The 15,622-nt window shown below is 39.7% G+C and overlaps 1 protein-coding gene across 1 annotated transcript in view; it reads left to right on the top strand.

Moving 5' to 3' along the window:
- Positions 1-15,622, top strand: part of MAN1A1 (mannosidase alpha class 1A member 1) — a 53,415-nt gene that overhangs the window by 23,549 nt on the left and 14,244 nt on the right. The window contains exons 5-7 of the mRNA XM_080999662.1: positions 4,149-4,243; positions 9,883-10,006; positions 11,723-11,816. Coding sequence (XP_080855788.1) covers positions 4,149-4,243; positions 9,883-10,006; positions 11,723-11,816 — 313 coding nt within the window. The remainder of the gene's footprint in view (positions 1-4,148; positions 4,244-9,882; positions 10,007-11,722; positions 11,817-15,622) is intronic.

Genomic DNA, 15,622 nt, shown 5'->3' with positions numbered 1-15,622 from the left:
TCCCCTTTTTCTTTCTTACATACACAGTAGTTGAAAAAACAAAAATGTGAATTCTTTTGCTTTTCTTTGAGAAGTCTTGGGATATTGTTCTTAGGGTGCCTGATGCGGGTGGCGCTGTGGGTTAAACCACAGAGCCTAGGACTTGCCGATCAGAAGGTTGGCGGTTCGAATCCCCGCGACGGGGTGAGCTCCCATTGCTCAGTCCCAGCTCCTGCCAACCTAGCAGTTCGAAAGCACGTCAAAGTGCAAGTAGATAAATAGGTACCGCTCCGGCGGGAAGGTAAACGGCATTTCCGTGCGCTGCTCTGGTTCGCCAGAAGCAGCTTAGTCATGCTGGCCACATGAACCGGAAGCTGTACGCCGGCTCTCTCGGCCAATAAAGCGAGATGTGCGCCGCAACCCCAGAGTCGGCCACAACTGGACCTAATGGTCAGGGGTCCCTTTACCTTTACTTAAGTGTAGGGTGGCAGCAGGGCAGAGAGACAGTGTGAGCTTGCGCTGTATCATGCTGCCTAAAATCAGGACAACTATTTTTCCCTGACGGCAGGATTCAGCTTATGAGTCCTGTCAGCAGAGACCTTGTGCAAAGACTTCTATTTGCACAATGGGGCTTCTCCCTGGTCAACTCCCCACACTGCTCCCCACCTCCAAAATTTGCTCGGTGGGGACTTGGGAGAACCAATGGAACAGCACACAACAGGAGAGAGGAAATCTTCCCATGCAGCAAATGTGGTGTTCAGTTTCTCTGAATTTCTTTTTTGATACTGTGCTGTAGACTCCATCTTACTTGTGGTAACACTTACACCAACTTTACACCATCAGACAACTTTGTCTGATAGCCTCCGCTTTACATCCACAGTTTTCTGGTCCCACAGCAAACTTTGCTTATGTTCCATACATTACACCATTTTGTGGTTATCAGTATTATAGCCATATTTTATTAGGATCTCTGAGATTGCGAAGTAATTTGACTTATCCTAAATGTAATTTGGCTTATAAGAATGGAGACCTTTTCATGTGTCTCCCTGAAAGAATAAATTACTTCAACTACTTAATAGATAAAACAGTAGGAAAATGACATTCCAATTAACTTTTAACACCTGCATACAAAATTGGATTGCTACTTAAAAGATGCAACAGTTCAGAGCATTGAATTTGGACATTATTTACTTAAGGTCAATACCAGCTTATTGAAACTGAAGAAAATGCTAGGGGTGTGTATAAACCACAGAATTCGGTTTGGACCCCACTTCATTGGTTTGGAAAAGAGCAACATTTGATCCCTTCTAAGTGGATGAATCCTGCCAAATTTCAGAAGGAAAGCTGTAGCAGTTCTGCAAGACAGCCTTTACAGATTTCACATTGTGGTAACAAGGCTATCGGGTTGGGTCTATGGCCCCACCTAGTGGTTGAAAGGCAGGACAACATATTGGGATGTAGATCGCGCCCAATATGCCTTCGGCGAAAGCTGTACACATCTTCTCTGGCTCCTGTTACTGATTTCTCCTCAGGTGTTTCCTCTGTCTCTTTAAAGCTTATTTTTTCTAATTATTCTTTATATGAGTGGTGTGTGGCATGATGTGTTTTCCAGAGTGTTTTTGTCTGTTTGGTTGGTATGATTGAGGGCTGGTTGTTGTTTTTTCCTCCTCAGCTTTGTCTTTTACCAGTCACCATTTTGTTTGGTTTCCCTGTCCACCATCTTTACTGCTGGCTTGTTCCTTTCCTTTCTTGCCCGCTTTTCCTTTGCCTGGCGTGTGTGTGAATCCCTATTGTGTGTTCCCTTTCCCCCTTCCCTTCTGTCTTCTACTGCTTTGGGAGAAGAGATTGAAGTGATTTCCCAGACTTGCGTCTGATACCACTTTGGGGCATCACCATCGCCTGGGTATTCACCCATATAGCCTGTTGGATTAACCACACCTATATTCTTGGTGTGTGTGTTACACCTGAGCTGGCGGGCACTTTACTGTAGGGCAACAATTTTATTATGAAGATGTTGTACATTGTAGAGGTTTCCCTAGGAAAGTAACTTGCAGAATTTCAGGACGTTGAGTGCCGTGGCTAGGGAGTTATGATGAATGAAAGAAACAGCTTCAGGCTTGTGTTGTGCTCAGTTGGCACCAAAAGTCACAGAAACTAAGCACAAAGCTGATTTGATAGGAGTGGATATTTTTGGCATGTGGCACAAAGGCAGAAGGGCTTTAATGTTCAGTGTTTTCCAAGCAGTCACCACTGGCAGAGCACAAAGAATTGACAAAGCACAGAAAAGACAAAAACTAGGTGATGTTTTCAGCATCCCGTCTCCCAAAGCAGTGTGATTGGAGAGCCCTGGTAAAATGATGTCCTCTGATTAAAAGCTAGACCTGTCTGTCACAAAAGACATGTCTCTCTCCCAGCTCTGGCATTTTTCTTCTATGACAAACTAGAGGAGAATTTTTTGGAGACTCAGTTTGCTGTGATTAAACATCTGAATTCCCATAGTGCTTTGTAGAGATCCACTTCAGACAAACCTTTTTGAAGTGACTCTGCTTCGGTTCTTGAAGCAGGGATTTGTCAATTGTTTGTGCAGTCCTAGATAATTCAATTTTTGTGGCACTGAACCTGCATTTTTGTTTCGTTGGAATAAATGTTTTTCTGTTTGTCATGAATTGACCTTAGATCAGCTAAAGATTGCAGTCCCTGATGTTCTAAAGCCAACAAAACAAGTATTGACCAGTTAGATGTAAAGTTTGGTTCTGCTAAGAGATTAAAGGTTGATCAGGCAAAAGATTGTGTATGTAACCAAGTAGGAAAACTTCCAGGGCACTTCGTGGAACTTTCAGTGTCTCCTCCAGACTAAGGTTCTTTTCAAGTAATATGTAGATAAGAATTTTATTTAGAGCAATGACTTTCATGTGCATTGAGTTATCTGCAAACTCTGTGCCCTGTCTACATTTTTCATTTTTCTTCTCTGTATTTTTACAGGGAATTTTAGTTACATTTAAAAAAAAAATCTTTCCTTAGGTTTATAATCCGTTTGTGTCATTCAGATAGGTAAGGCGTCTGTTAGCAGAATGGGGAAGGAAGCAGTTTTCAGCTATTCCCCCTTTCATCAACCTCTCTCTAAATTTACTCCAGATCATCCTCCCAGTCCTTCAGAGCAGATTTAGGGAGGCATGGCGGATTGCAGAGAGAGAGGGAGTAGCTGAAAAGTACTTCCTTCCCCATTCTGCTAACAGAAGTTTTACTGTTAGCTGAATTAATCTTTTTTCCACTGGGTTTTTGCTCCTCTTCTCATAAGATAACAAAACCTAATTAGCAAATTGCAATAGTCATTTTGTGGTAATGTGAGCAAAATCTGGACATATGAAGTGTTTTCTGTTCCTAACTCTGCTTTGTGCCAATGTTATTCATCGTTCTCCTTTCATCTTTAAGTGCTGGTGAACAGAGCCATAGATTAGAGGCAACGGATTCAAGTGGGTGAACTGTCAGATCCACTCAGTTTAGTTACCAGCATTCTTGAAAAAACCTACCTGTGCACATGAATGAAATTGGCAAGTCTTGTCTAGAACCAGTACCCTGATGTGGTGATAGACTGCCACTTGTCTATTGGATGGGTTTGAAGCATGGCCACTAGAGCACATGCAAATAAATGTGTGAATCATTGGTGGTAAATCACATTAGCTTGATTAAGTTTGATTTTATGTTGTATGCCTCCCAGGGATCACTATGTGAAGGGTGGGTTTATAAATTGGGAACTAAATAATAAAATGCATGATTGTCTGAATGAAGAATACAGTTGTATGTTGGACATAATTTTTATGGCTTGATGAAAAGAGGAAGTGTGAAATTATTTTTTCTTTGTTGGAGTTATGGATTTTTTATGTTCAATTTTTATTCTATTTTGTTTTTCATATATGTAATCTGTTCTGGGGTCTACAAGTCTCATAAATGAATGGATTTTCCAGGATCCTTTCCAAAAATGTTCAGCTTTCACTTAAAAATTAGAACAAAGCTTCTAACTCATTTTGTTATGGGAAAGTGTCCATGAAGTATTCCAAATCCTACTTACCATGTGTTGGACTCTGACCTGGGAGAGTTCCACAGCTCCAGGTGAATTAGAGTTTATTGTTTCTTGATTTGTCTGACTATTGCTGATTTTAATTTTACAGGTATTTCGGAAGAAAGCAGTAGAACTAGGAGAGAAACTGCTTCCAGCCTTTAACACGCCAACAGGAATTCCTTGGGCATTGTTAAATATCAAAAGGTAAAAACAAGGAATAGCTTCTGTTTGCCCTTTATTTATTGGGATGGACAATCAGGCGACAATTTTCTGTATTATCTTACCTTTTAGGCTCCTGGCTTGTGTGAATACATAACATGAGATGATACATAATTGCTCTCTCATTTTCCTCATTTGTTGCAATTTGCAGACATTCTGCAAACTGAAACAACTTTTGTGGTCTCAGTTGAATAGATGTCCAGTCTTCTCAAAGTGTACTCTGAATATTTGTAAGGAGGTAGTGAAGCCACAGTATTCTAAGTTTAAAGTTAATATGCCTGAATTTCACATTGAGACTTTCTAAAATTGGTGTAACTTAATTATTTCAATTCCTTTCTTAATTTACTTCAACTGGCAAATGGTAAATTAACTAACTAACTAGTGTATATTTTTTTAATGCACACCCATGTTCTTATGTTGGTCATCTTAATTCTATCATACAATAGCAAATTGTACAAAAGACAAAAAGGTGACCTGCATGAGAGTCAGCTTTTGATGCAAAGACAGTGCAAATATTTACTCTTCTTTTTATTGCAATTTTTAAATCAATATTTACTAATTGCACCCTCCTTCTCAAAGTGTGTGACATGGCGAAAATAGACAGACTTGAGGGAACTCAAGGCTTGTTGAAGTACCAGATTTGTTTTTATTTATTGTTTTAAGAAAAAACCTTCAGAAGAGAACACAAACCACTCAGTGAGGAGTGAGCATGCTCAGAGGGCACAGAATGGTGACTGACTGAGGGGTGGAGGGTAGAATTCAAAACAGGAAGGGGAATTGAATGGCTTATGCTGAAAAGGAAATCACTAGCAGGAATACTGAATGGGAACACGCTACACACTGTGACTTTGTTAGGGATCACCCTTATATTCAGTCTGTTTTCAGGTTTCTTTGCTACTTGGAAGGGTTGTACAAACTGTTGACAGTAGAAGTCAGTAGGGCTGTGTTACTGACCTGTCTTCCCAATGCCAACAGCTATGTTGAATGAATTGCCTTTTAATCTGTTTGACTTCCCTGCGGCTTTGGAGTGGTTCTGGTACTGAATCTCCCTATTATACAAGATGCTGTTGTAGGGGGATTTAGATCTAACAGATTTCTTTTTCAGAGATAATTTATTATCATCACATGGCTCATAGAATAAAAGATTCATATTCATAGTTCTCTGATTTAGTGTTCAGCTTGCTTTTGCTTTAGGGAACTGCTTTAAGGCTGGCTCTCACTGTTACATATAATCTTACAGCTTTCTTATATTTTATTCCCCCCTGCTATGTGTGAAACTCCAGGAAGAATGATTAATCAAACCCTTAGCACATAAAGCAATGGGAAACTTGTATTGTTTGCCTTTATTAATCAGTGCTGCATAAGTGTATTCTGAAAGATGATAAAAAGTATGTTTGAGATTTACAGGAGCTGGAATGTACTTCCTAATGAGGAACTAAGCTATAAACTCAATACCTAAAGAAGTATGTACGTACTTAAAATGCACTGGGATCTGGATTTTTCAATAATTAAATTGCCTTCATCTACCTGCTTCTTGAATGGAATGACTATTGTGCTAATCTAGGAAAAGACTGACTAATCATATTTAAAAGCAGCATTTTTTTGTCCGACATGTTTATTCATTCATATATAAACAGATGCATTACACACAAAACAGTAAGCCAAGGATGACTATAAAGATCTAAATCAGCCATCTGTACATCTGAGGTAGTTGGGTTTACGCCACAGTAAGAGACCAAACAGCTTACGGCTTTTTACTGAAGGGATGTGTTGGGGCAAGTGTATGAGAAAGATGGGAAAAGCTATGGTTTCCTCCTCCTATCTTTCTCAAACACATGCACATTTCTTCAGGGGTGTAGCATGGGTTGCCGGTGCCTTGGGCGGGGCAAGTGTTGTGCCCCCTAGTGGACTGGGCAGCAGTCAGTCCCTTCGCCGGCCAGCATCCAATCAAGGGAATCTCTCCTTGCAAACTAGCCCCAACCTGAGGGCAGAGATAAGGCAGAGAAACGTGAAGCCAGGAGCTTCACTGTGTAACCTTGTCCTCCTGTCCCTGCAGCGAGGTGCTCTGGGCAACGCACATGGCTCTGGCAGTGCTTTCTTCATCCCTCCCTCTTGGCCATCCCAGGGGCGGAGCATGCACAAGTGTCCCTTTGCCAGCCATGAGGAAAAGGAGGTGCTGCCCCAGCCCTGAAGGCCCGCCCTGTGCACGGTTTGCCTCCCCACAGCTCCGGCCTTGATGAGGGAGCTGGTGGTGATGGTGCCTGATTGCACCCCCTCAGAAATTTGTGCCCAGGGCTACACCCTTCCTTCCCCCCGCCCCCCACTGCACTACTGCATTTCCTTATTCATGCATGGAACAAAGATTGGATGTTCTCATTTACTGAGTTCAGTGGAACTTACTTGAGGTAAATGTGCATTTAATTGCAACCTAAATGTGTATGTAGGGCAAGAAATAACTTATAGTTTCTGTTGATTCCTGCAGATTTGCCTACAACTGCAGGTGAAATATTCAAATAAAGCCATGTTGGAGAAACTCCATAATTATTCTTTTCCATTCAGTTGTTTCACCAAAGTAGCTAAATGTTTATGAAATGTATGTAAAAATAGTATTATTTATTTTTTTTAATGCATATTTCTGCTACTGGCTGAAATTACCCATGCCTGCCCCACATTTGACGTGCTTCATACACCTTGGCTCCAACTGATTATCTGAAACTCTTCAGCAGCACTATTCCTGTGATTTGTTACGAAAAATCCCTGAATTTAAGCCCACATACTTTGAAAGCATAAATACCTGAAGAATTTTAATGAATGCCCCTCTGGCAGGAAGAAAGTGCAGATCTTTGTTTCTGTCCCTCTGGTATTTTCATCTCTTTGACAGTTGAGTTTGCTATCTTTATTTCAACCTATGCATAAAAAATAGTTATTAGTTTCTTGAACTTATCTCATGGTGATGAAAGTAAAATAAATCCCAGACATGAAGTGCTGCACATTTTTCTTCGGGTTTCCAAGTAGGCACTGAGCGGTGTTGATGTATCTCCATTTTGTTGAGAGAATAATAAATCATAAGCAGCTATGAAAATATACATAGCTAAAAGTTCAGTCCCATGCATATTTTACCTAGCTGTCCTACTGTATTCAGTGGGCCATAGTCTTAGGAAACCTGCACAGGATTGCAGACTAAATCTCTTGCTACCAGTTCTTCTACTGTAATTTATATTTATTTAGATAAGATTTTTAAAAACACTTATACACATAATTTAAGATGGTTTACAACAAATAGATCAGATTCACATTAAAGCCCCAGTAAAGGCAAAATGCATTCAAGAACAGCTGAAAAGAAACAGGAAGCAGAGATGAAACTGTCTCTTCAGATAGTCCATCAGCAAAAGCCAGCTGAAAGAAAAGCATCTTCACAAACCCATGGAAAACAAGAGAATGAACAACCTAGGCTTCAGCAGACAACATGTTGCACAATGTGGGGGCTGCCCACTGAGAAGGCCTTGCTATCTCCACAGTAAAATAAGTCTCCCTGATGGATGGGAGTCTCTCCCATAGCTTAGCAACACACAGGCGAAGGCATTCCATCAGATATCTTAAGCCAGAGCCATTTGGGGTTTTAAAAACCATCTCTGATATTTTGACTTGTACATGAAAATAAATATGTAACCAGTGCAGTTGTCACAGGATAGGTGTAGCCTGATCCAGGGGTGAGCTCCCACTAACATTCTTGCTGCTCCATTCTGGACTGGTTGAAGCTTCCTGTAGTCTGCAAAGGTACCCCCATATAGAGTCCATTGCCATATCCAGGTCTGATTTACTTTCATGCAAGGATGTACATGATAATATAAGCATATTGAGAATATTTGTTTTGTTGCAAAATAGTGTCTTGGCCAGGATCATTCTTATATCAAGTTTTGCCCAAGGCCTCAAAAACTGAATTCCATTTTGTTTAGCTGACTCTTGAAAGAGGTTGCCTTATTGCTTTCATCAGAAATTTCAAAGTAAACGCATCGTGTATTGAACTTGTGGACCTAGAAATCCTTGGTGCTTTCTATTTTGGAAGTTCTTATTGTTAACCACAATGTAAAATAAGTAACAGAAGATTCACACAGAAAGCTTTTTAATGTAATATTTGGTTTCCATTTCACTGGAAGGTCAATGCTTTGTTTAACAGCCCATGCTTTGTATCAGGTATAGCATGAAGTATAATATCCTAGTTTAAAGTTTTGAAAAGAGACTCCATTTTTATACAACTTTCTATTTTGAAAATAAACTACATGGATTTTTTGCCATAATGGTTTTAGACGCCTTTGAAGAAAAGAAATACAGGTTTCGCATCAGTTATAGTCACATCAAGAGTTCACTCATGTGGATAACTGATTCAAGAGCATAACTAGCCTGAGATGACAGACTAGTAAGTTCCATGCAAGAGCTGGAAGAGAATACCAAGGATGGATGCTGGTTCAGTTTTCATCACATAAAGCTGGCCACAAGTGTGACAAGGAGTCAACGTCCATTGGCATAAGCACCTTTGAACTAATTTGGGCTTATTTCATAGGATTGAGGCTGTTAGAGAAGTTCACTCAAGGAAACATGTGACAGTAATGTATGGTACTCTGGAGGAAAGAGAAGATCTGCTTGGGAAGGACTAGTATCTCTAAGCCTTCTCCTTCATGGTCTGTGTATAACGAGCTTATTGCTAAATTGGGCATCCTTTCAACTTGCAATAGTACCAAAGCAGTGCAGATAGGTTAAATGTGCTAATATTGAAAAGGAACTGAATAATACATTTTATTTTGGCTCCATCCTATAGTTACAAATAGCTAATTTAGGTGAACAGCACTCTTTGGAGGGTATTCAGGTTCACATAAAAATGATTTGGTAATGCAGCTCTTCTAAGTATTGTGAACTAGGCATACTCCAAAGGAAGTGCTGCTCTGACTGCTTAACAGCATTAACAGGAAATAAAAGCAAAGTACACGTGAAGATTGTGTTGGGAAAAAGCAGTAAGGCAAAAGCCAGCTCCAGATGGCTGGAATGCAAAACAGGATATTATGTTTTGCAGATGTACTGCTGGGGAAAAGGTGGAGCCTATTCTCTGTACTGAGCACCGGATGTTAGCTCAGAGTGTCATGTGACCTGTGCTGGAAGTGCAGGGGAGGAGTTGAGACTCTTCTAATGGAGACTGAAGGGTGCAGTCACATTTCTATGTACTGTTGAGTGACAGGAATAAAACATGTAGAAAGGACTCCTGTCTGTCTCATTTCTCCTCCCTGGGAGAATGCAGGGAGGGAGAGAGAAGCAGAGGGTGTGTTCTTCTCACGACTAATGAGAAGAATCGCCGGGTTTGTTTACCTAGCCTGCCGGGGTCGCAGACGGACGGTAAACACAGTATCTCGCTCAGTTGCCTTGGGGGAGGCCAGGTACCTCTGCCTGTGAGCTGAAGATACTAACAGATTGAAGAGATGCAAATGTGATTAAATAAGAGACTGCGTATTAGGGGCTTTTTATTGCGTTTAGCATTTAGTATTCAGGGCTTTTATGTTTCTTGTCAAGCTACTACGTAGTTTATGATGTAACTTTTATTTCTCAATCTCACATCACTTTTTTTTCCTTTTTAGTGGCATTGGTCGCAACTGGCCCTGGGCTTCAGGAGGAAGCAGTATTTTGGCGGAATTTGGAACTCTGCATTTGGAATTTATGCATCTAAGCCACTTATCTGGAAATCCAGTGTTTGCTGAAAAGGTTAGTTAAGAGTTTTTGCCAGTAGTTGCATCACACTTTTGGAAGTGTGACAATTGCCAGTTGTCGGGAATATCTCCATTTTTGTTCTTTGGATCCTCTGAACTTATTTTCTGAGTACAAATGATTTGGTTTCCAGCACTTCTTTCAAATGTTTTATGATAGTAGGATGATAGAAGTGTACACATTTTAAGTATCTTAGGTTGACCTTGTACTGCAAACAAGGGAGAGAAAGCGTGTGTGGATTTTCTCTGCATTAGGTTTTTTTGTATCCAGCTTATTAGTAGTTTCACAGGTAGTAATCATCCCTAAATCATGTTGTGCTTGCCTGTTATGGCACAACAGTCTGTTTTAGGTGCTGATTCAAAAGAAATGTTTTCCAGCTAACTTGAGTGTGGGATTAAAAACATAGGGCTTATTAGGTATATTTCACCCCATCAGAGGAAGCCCTGTGTAGCTGCTTTTGCAGTAAGGCCTCCCCTTGTGTGCCCCCTGCACCCATGAAATTGGCTCTGAAGTGGTTGGGTGATCCCCTAGAGTAGCACATGGGGGGATGGACACCCTTCCGCCTGGCAAGCTGATATAGTTGCTCAGATGAAACATTTGTAATAGCCCAACATGAAACACAACCCATAATTGCCCCCCAATACATTCTGTATTACAAACATATGCTTCATTTGTATATAATGATAAGCAGTTAACAAATTAGCCTGTTCATCCAGCCCAGGCTCTTCCACTTCTCTGCTCTCTTAGTAGATCAGGGAAACAAACCATACAGGGCTGCTTTGTCCAAAGCAGCACTCTTGGTTTGCCTCCCTCCCCCCCTCCCTCCCTCCCTCCCTCCCTCCCTCCCTCTCTCTCTCTCTCTCTCTCTCTCTCTCCAAACCACAATCTGCAACTAAGAACAAACCTTGGCTTCGGGTTTAGAGAGTGAAACAAACAGCTGGTTTGGATATAATGCTAAGCCAACCAGTTTGTGGTTTGTTTCCTTGCTCAGCTCAAGGAGCAGCAAAACTTTGCTAGGACAGCAAGCAGCTTGTGCACAGGTTATTTGCATTTTTTAACTATAGTTACTGAATACCCAAGTTCAAATGCAGCCATAGGTTCTCAAACATATATTGAGGAGTTACGGAACCAGATTACTTTGCAGCTAATGTTCAACACTAATCTAGCAAGAAGTCATTAATTAGCTACACAAAATAGCTCTGGACGATGTCCATCCCAGTATGGGCTGTGTGAGAGAGTGGGACAGGGGGAGAGTGCAAGCCAGTATAAAATGATGGCTTGAATCCTAACAACTCATCTGCAAATGGAAGGGTTGCTTCTGTTTATATAGGCAACTGGAATCCTGCAGAAGGTCTGGTTGGAGTATGGGCGGGGCAGCATTTTTGTCAATCTCCTCTTCCCATTTTGTTGCTTCCCATGATTTTCAAGCAGATTTTCAAGGGGCTGCAGTGGGAAGGAAAGATTGGCAAAAAGCATTTCCTCTTTCCTCCTTCCTTTTCACTGTGGAATGTGTCCCAAAAGCAAAACTCTGCTCATGAGACTGTCAGCAGAAGTTTAGTTAGAATATAATCCAGTACTCTTGAAAGAGTTGCTTCCCTTAAGTTTGAATAGTCATACATTTCTTTTCTTTTTGCAAAGAATAAATTCTTTATGTAAAATACACCAAAAAGTGTGCATTTGAAACACCATGATTGTTTTTGTTATTTGACATAGGTTATGAACATTAGAAAAGTTTTAAAACGATTGGATAAGCCAGAAGGTCTTTATCCTAATTACCTAAATCCAAGTAGTGGTCAATGGGGTCAACGTAAGTATATCATTTTCACTGGCGGTATGCACACATTTCCGTTATTTTGTTTAAAGACAAAACGTTTAAAAGACTTTTTAAAAAGCTACTTGAACTATACTGTCAATGTGGCTTTTCTTTGTCCCTTCATTACTTGTGTTTGTTTATAAAATGTACACTAAATATACTCTGAACCAAAATAATTAAGATAGTTTTGTTTTCAGGAAATATAAATGCATTTTCATAATTTATAAGTGGTTATAGCAAAGTTGTTCTGTTCATGCAAGCACAATGAATCTCCCCTCCCTCTCCCATCTCCTCTGGAGGGATTTGGGAACACTCAGAAAAGAATGGGGAGGGTGCATGGGGGAGAAGAGGGAGGGGAAATTATCTTGCGCAGGTGGGACTCATTTTGTGAATGGGACAATTCCTTTGGACACAGTTCATTACAAATGCAGCAGTCATCTTGAGAGCACATGTATCTATTTTACTTGTTAATTATAAATATTTAACAAAAGATTTACTGATACAAAATTTCAAAATTCATAAAGTGTTATCGCAGACACGTTTATTTGATTTGTTGCTCTGTTTGTAAATCTGGATCAGGCTTGATCTGATTTTACAAATTTCCAAAATCGCATTGACTGGCATTGCAGAATAAAAGCTAGAATAACTTGCTTTTTTGGACATAGAAACATGTAAACTGGAGGCATGGTAACCTCTCTAGAAGGGAGTAACTGCGTAGTTGCAGATAGATAGCTGCAGGTCTTTTTGTGCTGTTCACCTTTAAAATTTGCTTTTCAAAAAAAGTAATTAAAAAAAATTAGACTCAGTGCTCAATCATGTCATTTCTCATTCTCCTGTGTTTGCTGATAAATTATGATAATATTGCATTCAGTAGGCTGTGGCCACAAGGTTTGCTGGATGCCAAATACAGTGGTACCTTGGTTCTCAAACTTAATCTGTTCCGGCAGTCTGTTACAAAACCAAAGCGTTACAAAACCAAGGTGCGTTTTCCCATAGAAAGTAATGCAAAACGGATTAATCTGTTCCAGACTTTTAAAAACAACCCCTAAAACAGCAATTTAACATGAATTTTACTATCTAACGAGACCATTGATCTGTAAAATGAAAGCAATAATCAATGTACTGTACTATAAAATAAATAAGACAGTATTGTAGATGATAAAAATTAAAATTAAGTTTTTTTCTTACCTGCACTGATGATAGTCATTGTTGGATGGGGGGCTTTTATCCATTTCCGCAGTCACACAATCAATCAGTAGCTGAACTGGGTTCCACACAGTCACAAAAACAAGTTAACCGAAAAAGCCTCAGAAACAAAAACGCAAAATAAATAGCAAAAACAAAAGCACCAAATTTAATCCATTCCGGAAGTCCATTTGACTTCCGAAATGTTCGAAAACCAAGACACAGCTTCTGATTGGTGCAGGTGCCCTGGAAACAATAGCTGACAGCCGCATCAGACGTTCAGCTTCTGAAAAACATTCGAAAACAGAAACACTTACTTCCAGGTTTTCAGCGTTTGAGAACCAAGGTGTTTGAGAACCAAGGTACCACTGTAAATGAAATAAAAAGGTAAAACACCTCTAGGCTACAGAACACAAGCTAGATCCTTCTTGTAGTTTGTGGTTGGCAATAGATAATCAAAATGCAATATTCTTAGCAATGAGAAGATAATAAAATAAAAAATAAAACAGCAAACATTTCAAAACAAACAAACGAGGGAACTTGGATTGTTTGACAAACGATAGAAAACAAACACAAGCTGAAGAAATGCAACCAAACCCATCAAACACTTTATAAGAGACAGGACTTCCAAAAGTGTTTCTCATTTTAAGACTTCTCATACACACCAGGAGCCTTCTAGGTAGCCCTGCAGCATGCATGAAGCAAAGTCCAGCTCATCTCTGTAAGCCTGTGATTAGCACATGTTTGGTAGGAGGAGATGATGCTATCCTTCCTCCAGATCTCCTTCTCTCCACACTGGAATTCTTATATGGTATTGTAATTAATAATTGAAACATTGGCCTGGCTTTCTGTGAGACTGTTTCGAGCTACAGATTGGCCTAGATCTGTACAAATATTTTTGGGACAAGCCAATCTGCCCTGTAGTTATTTGTTGCTGTTTAGACCCAACCTAGGCAGGACACAAATCAACCTGATTCAGTTTGGACTTTGGCTGAATCTGGTGCACACCCTACCTTTTACTAAATACCACCAAAATATTGACACTGGGCCTTAGAGAATATTGAGACTGAAGCAATAGCCACTGTGAGGAAAAATATTTTCTACCACAATTAGACCAGCAGTACTATAGTTCCGAATGTCGGAACTATTTTATTGCTATTGTTCCTGTACATTTATTTAGCCTTTGTTACTTCAGTTGCAAATTGAAAGTGATTTTCAGCGTCATGGGTCAATTAGATTTGTCTCTAGCAATAATGGATATAATAGCAGGACTTATTATTGATGAGACTCTGCTTGTGCTATTTAGTCTGCAAATGTCAAGAGTTTCTGAGGTAATTCATTTAGGAAACTGCAAAGGTCATTTAAATGCTGCTATTCAGAGATCAACCTTCCATCACAGAGAGTGCACTCATTCTTCTGAGAAAAGCTTCTTTCTTCTTTGTATTGTGGACACTCATGTAATTAATGAGGTATTTCTTTACTTTAAAAAAAGTGTTCTGTTTTGTTAGTTCTTCATAATTCTGTCTTGCCATCACAGAACATTTCTTTGGAAATGGATAGCAAAGGTAACATTTCAGAAAACTAAATACCAGGTCACAGGCTGATAGTTAAAGATGCACACTGTAAAGGTGAAACCTTTAATACGAAAAAGTAGGTCATATTACTTGTTTGGTTTTAAGCCTTAAAGAGTAAACAAGCATGTCTGTCCTTTCAATTTTGAAGGCATAATTTGGAAAGGAAGAACTTCATGAAGTTAAATAGACTTATTTTCAGGATATTGGGTATAGGTGTGAAAGGGAAAGCTGCCCCCCCTCCCAGAATAGACATACTCCTCAATTTTCCATATTTCATTTAATATAAATAAATTTCTGATCCATACGGGGCACATTGCTCCAGCAGTATTCTACTCATTAGCTATGTTAAACACTCCCTTTATTCTTCCTTTCACTATTTTGCTGTGATTGAAGTCATAGCAATGACTGATATTTAGGAAATCTGTCATTATGGTCAATGATCAGAATTCTTTTGCAAATATATAAAATATCAAGCAAAACAAAATAAAGAGCCCTAACAATAAAATCACTAGTACAGTGGTACCTCAGGTTAAGAACTTAATTCGTTCTGGAAACTGGAAACTGTTCTTAACCTGAAGCACCACTTTAGCTAATGGGGCCTCCCGCTACTGCCGTACTGCTGCTGCACTACTTCTGTTCTCATCCTGAAGCAAAGTTCTTAACCCGAGGTACTATTTCTGGATTAGCGGAGTCTGTAACCTGAAGCGTCTGTAACCCGAAGTACCACTGTAACTGTATCATACTATAAAAGCACCAGACACGGAAAACAAAATGATGTTTGCTACAATTAGTCCCTGGTGTCTAATTTACATGCAGCAGCACAATATTTGGCCACCTTAGAGGAGGTAGATGCACTATGATCTGGAAAAAGTAAGAAAGCATAAAATGTATCTCATCATCCTAGAAATATTCATTTAAAAGGTTCAATAAAACTCTTAAGTGTATCACTGCCTCCTATTTAACCTAAAGGAGAATCAACTTGCAAAATCAAACAACATGCCTTAAAATCAAACCTAAAGAGTCAACTTAAAATTAGACTGG

Source organism: Podarcis pityusensis, assembly GCF_964106645.2.
Source record: "Podarcis pityusensis genome assembly, chromosome: 3".
NCBI classification, from domain to species: domain Eukaryota; kingdom Metazoa; phylum Chordata; class Lepidosauria; order Squamata; family Lacertidae; genus Podarcis; species Podarcis pityusensis.
This window is presented reverse-complemented; position numbering and strand designations above follow the sequence as displayed.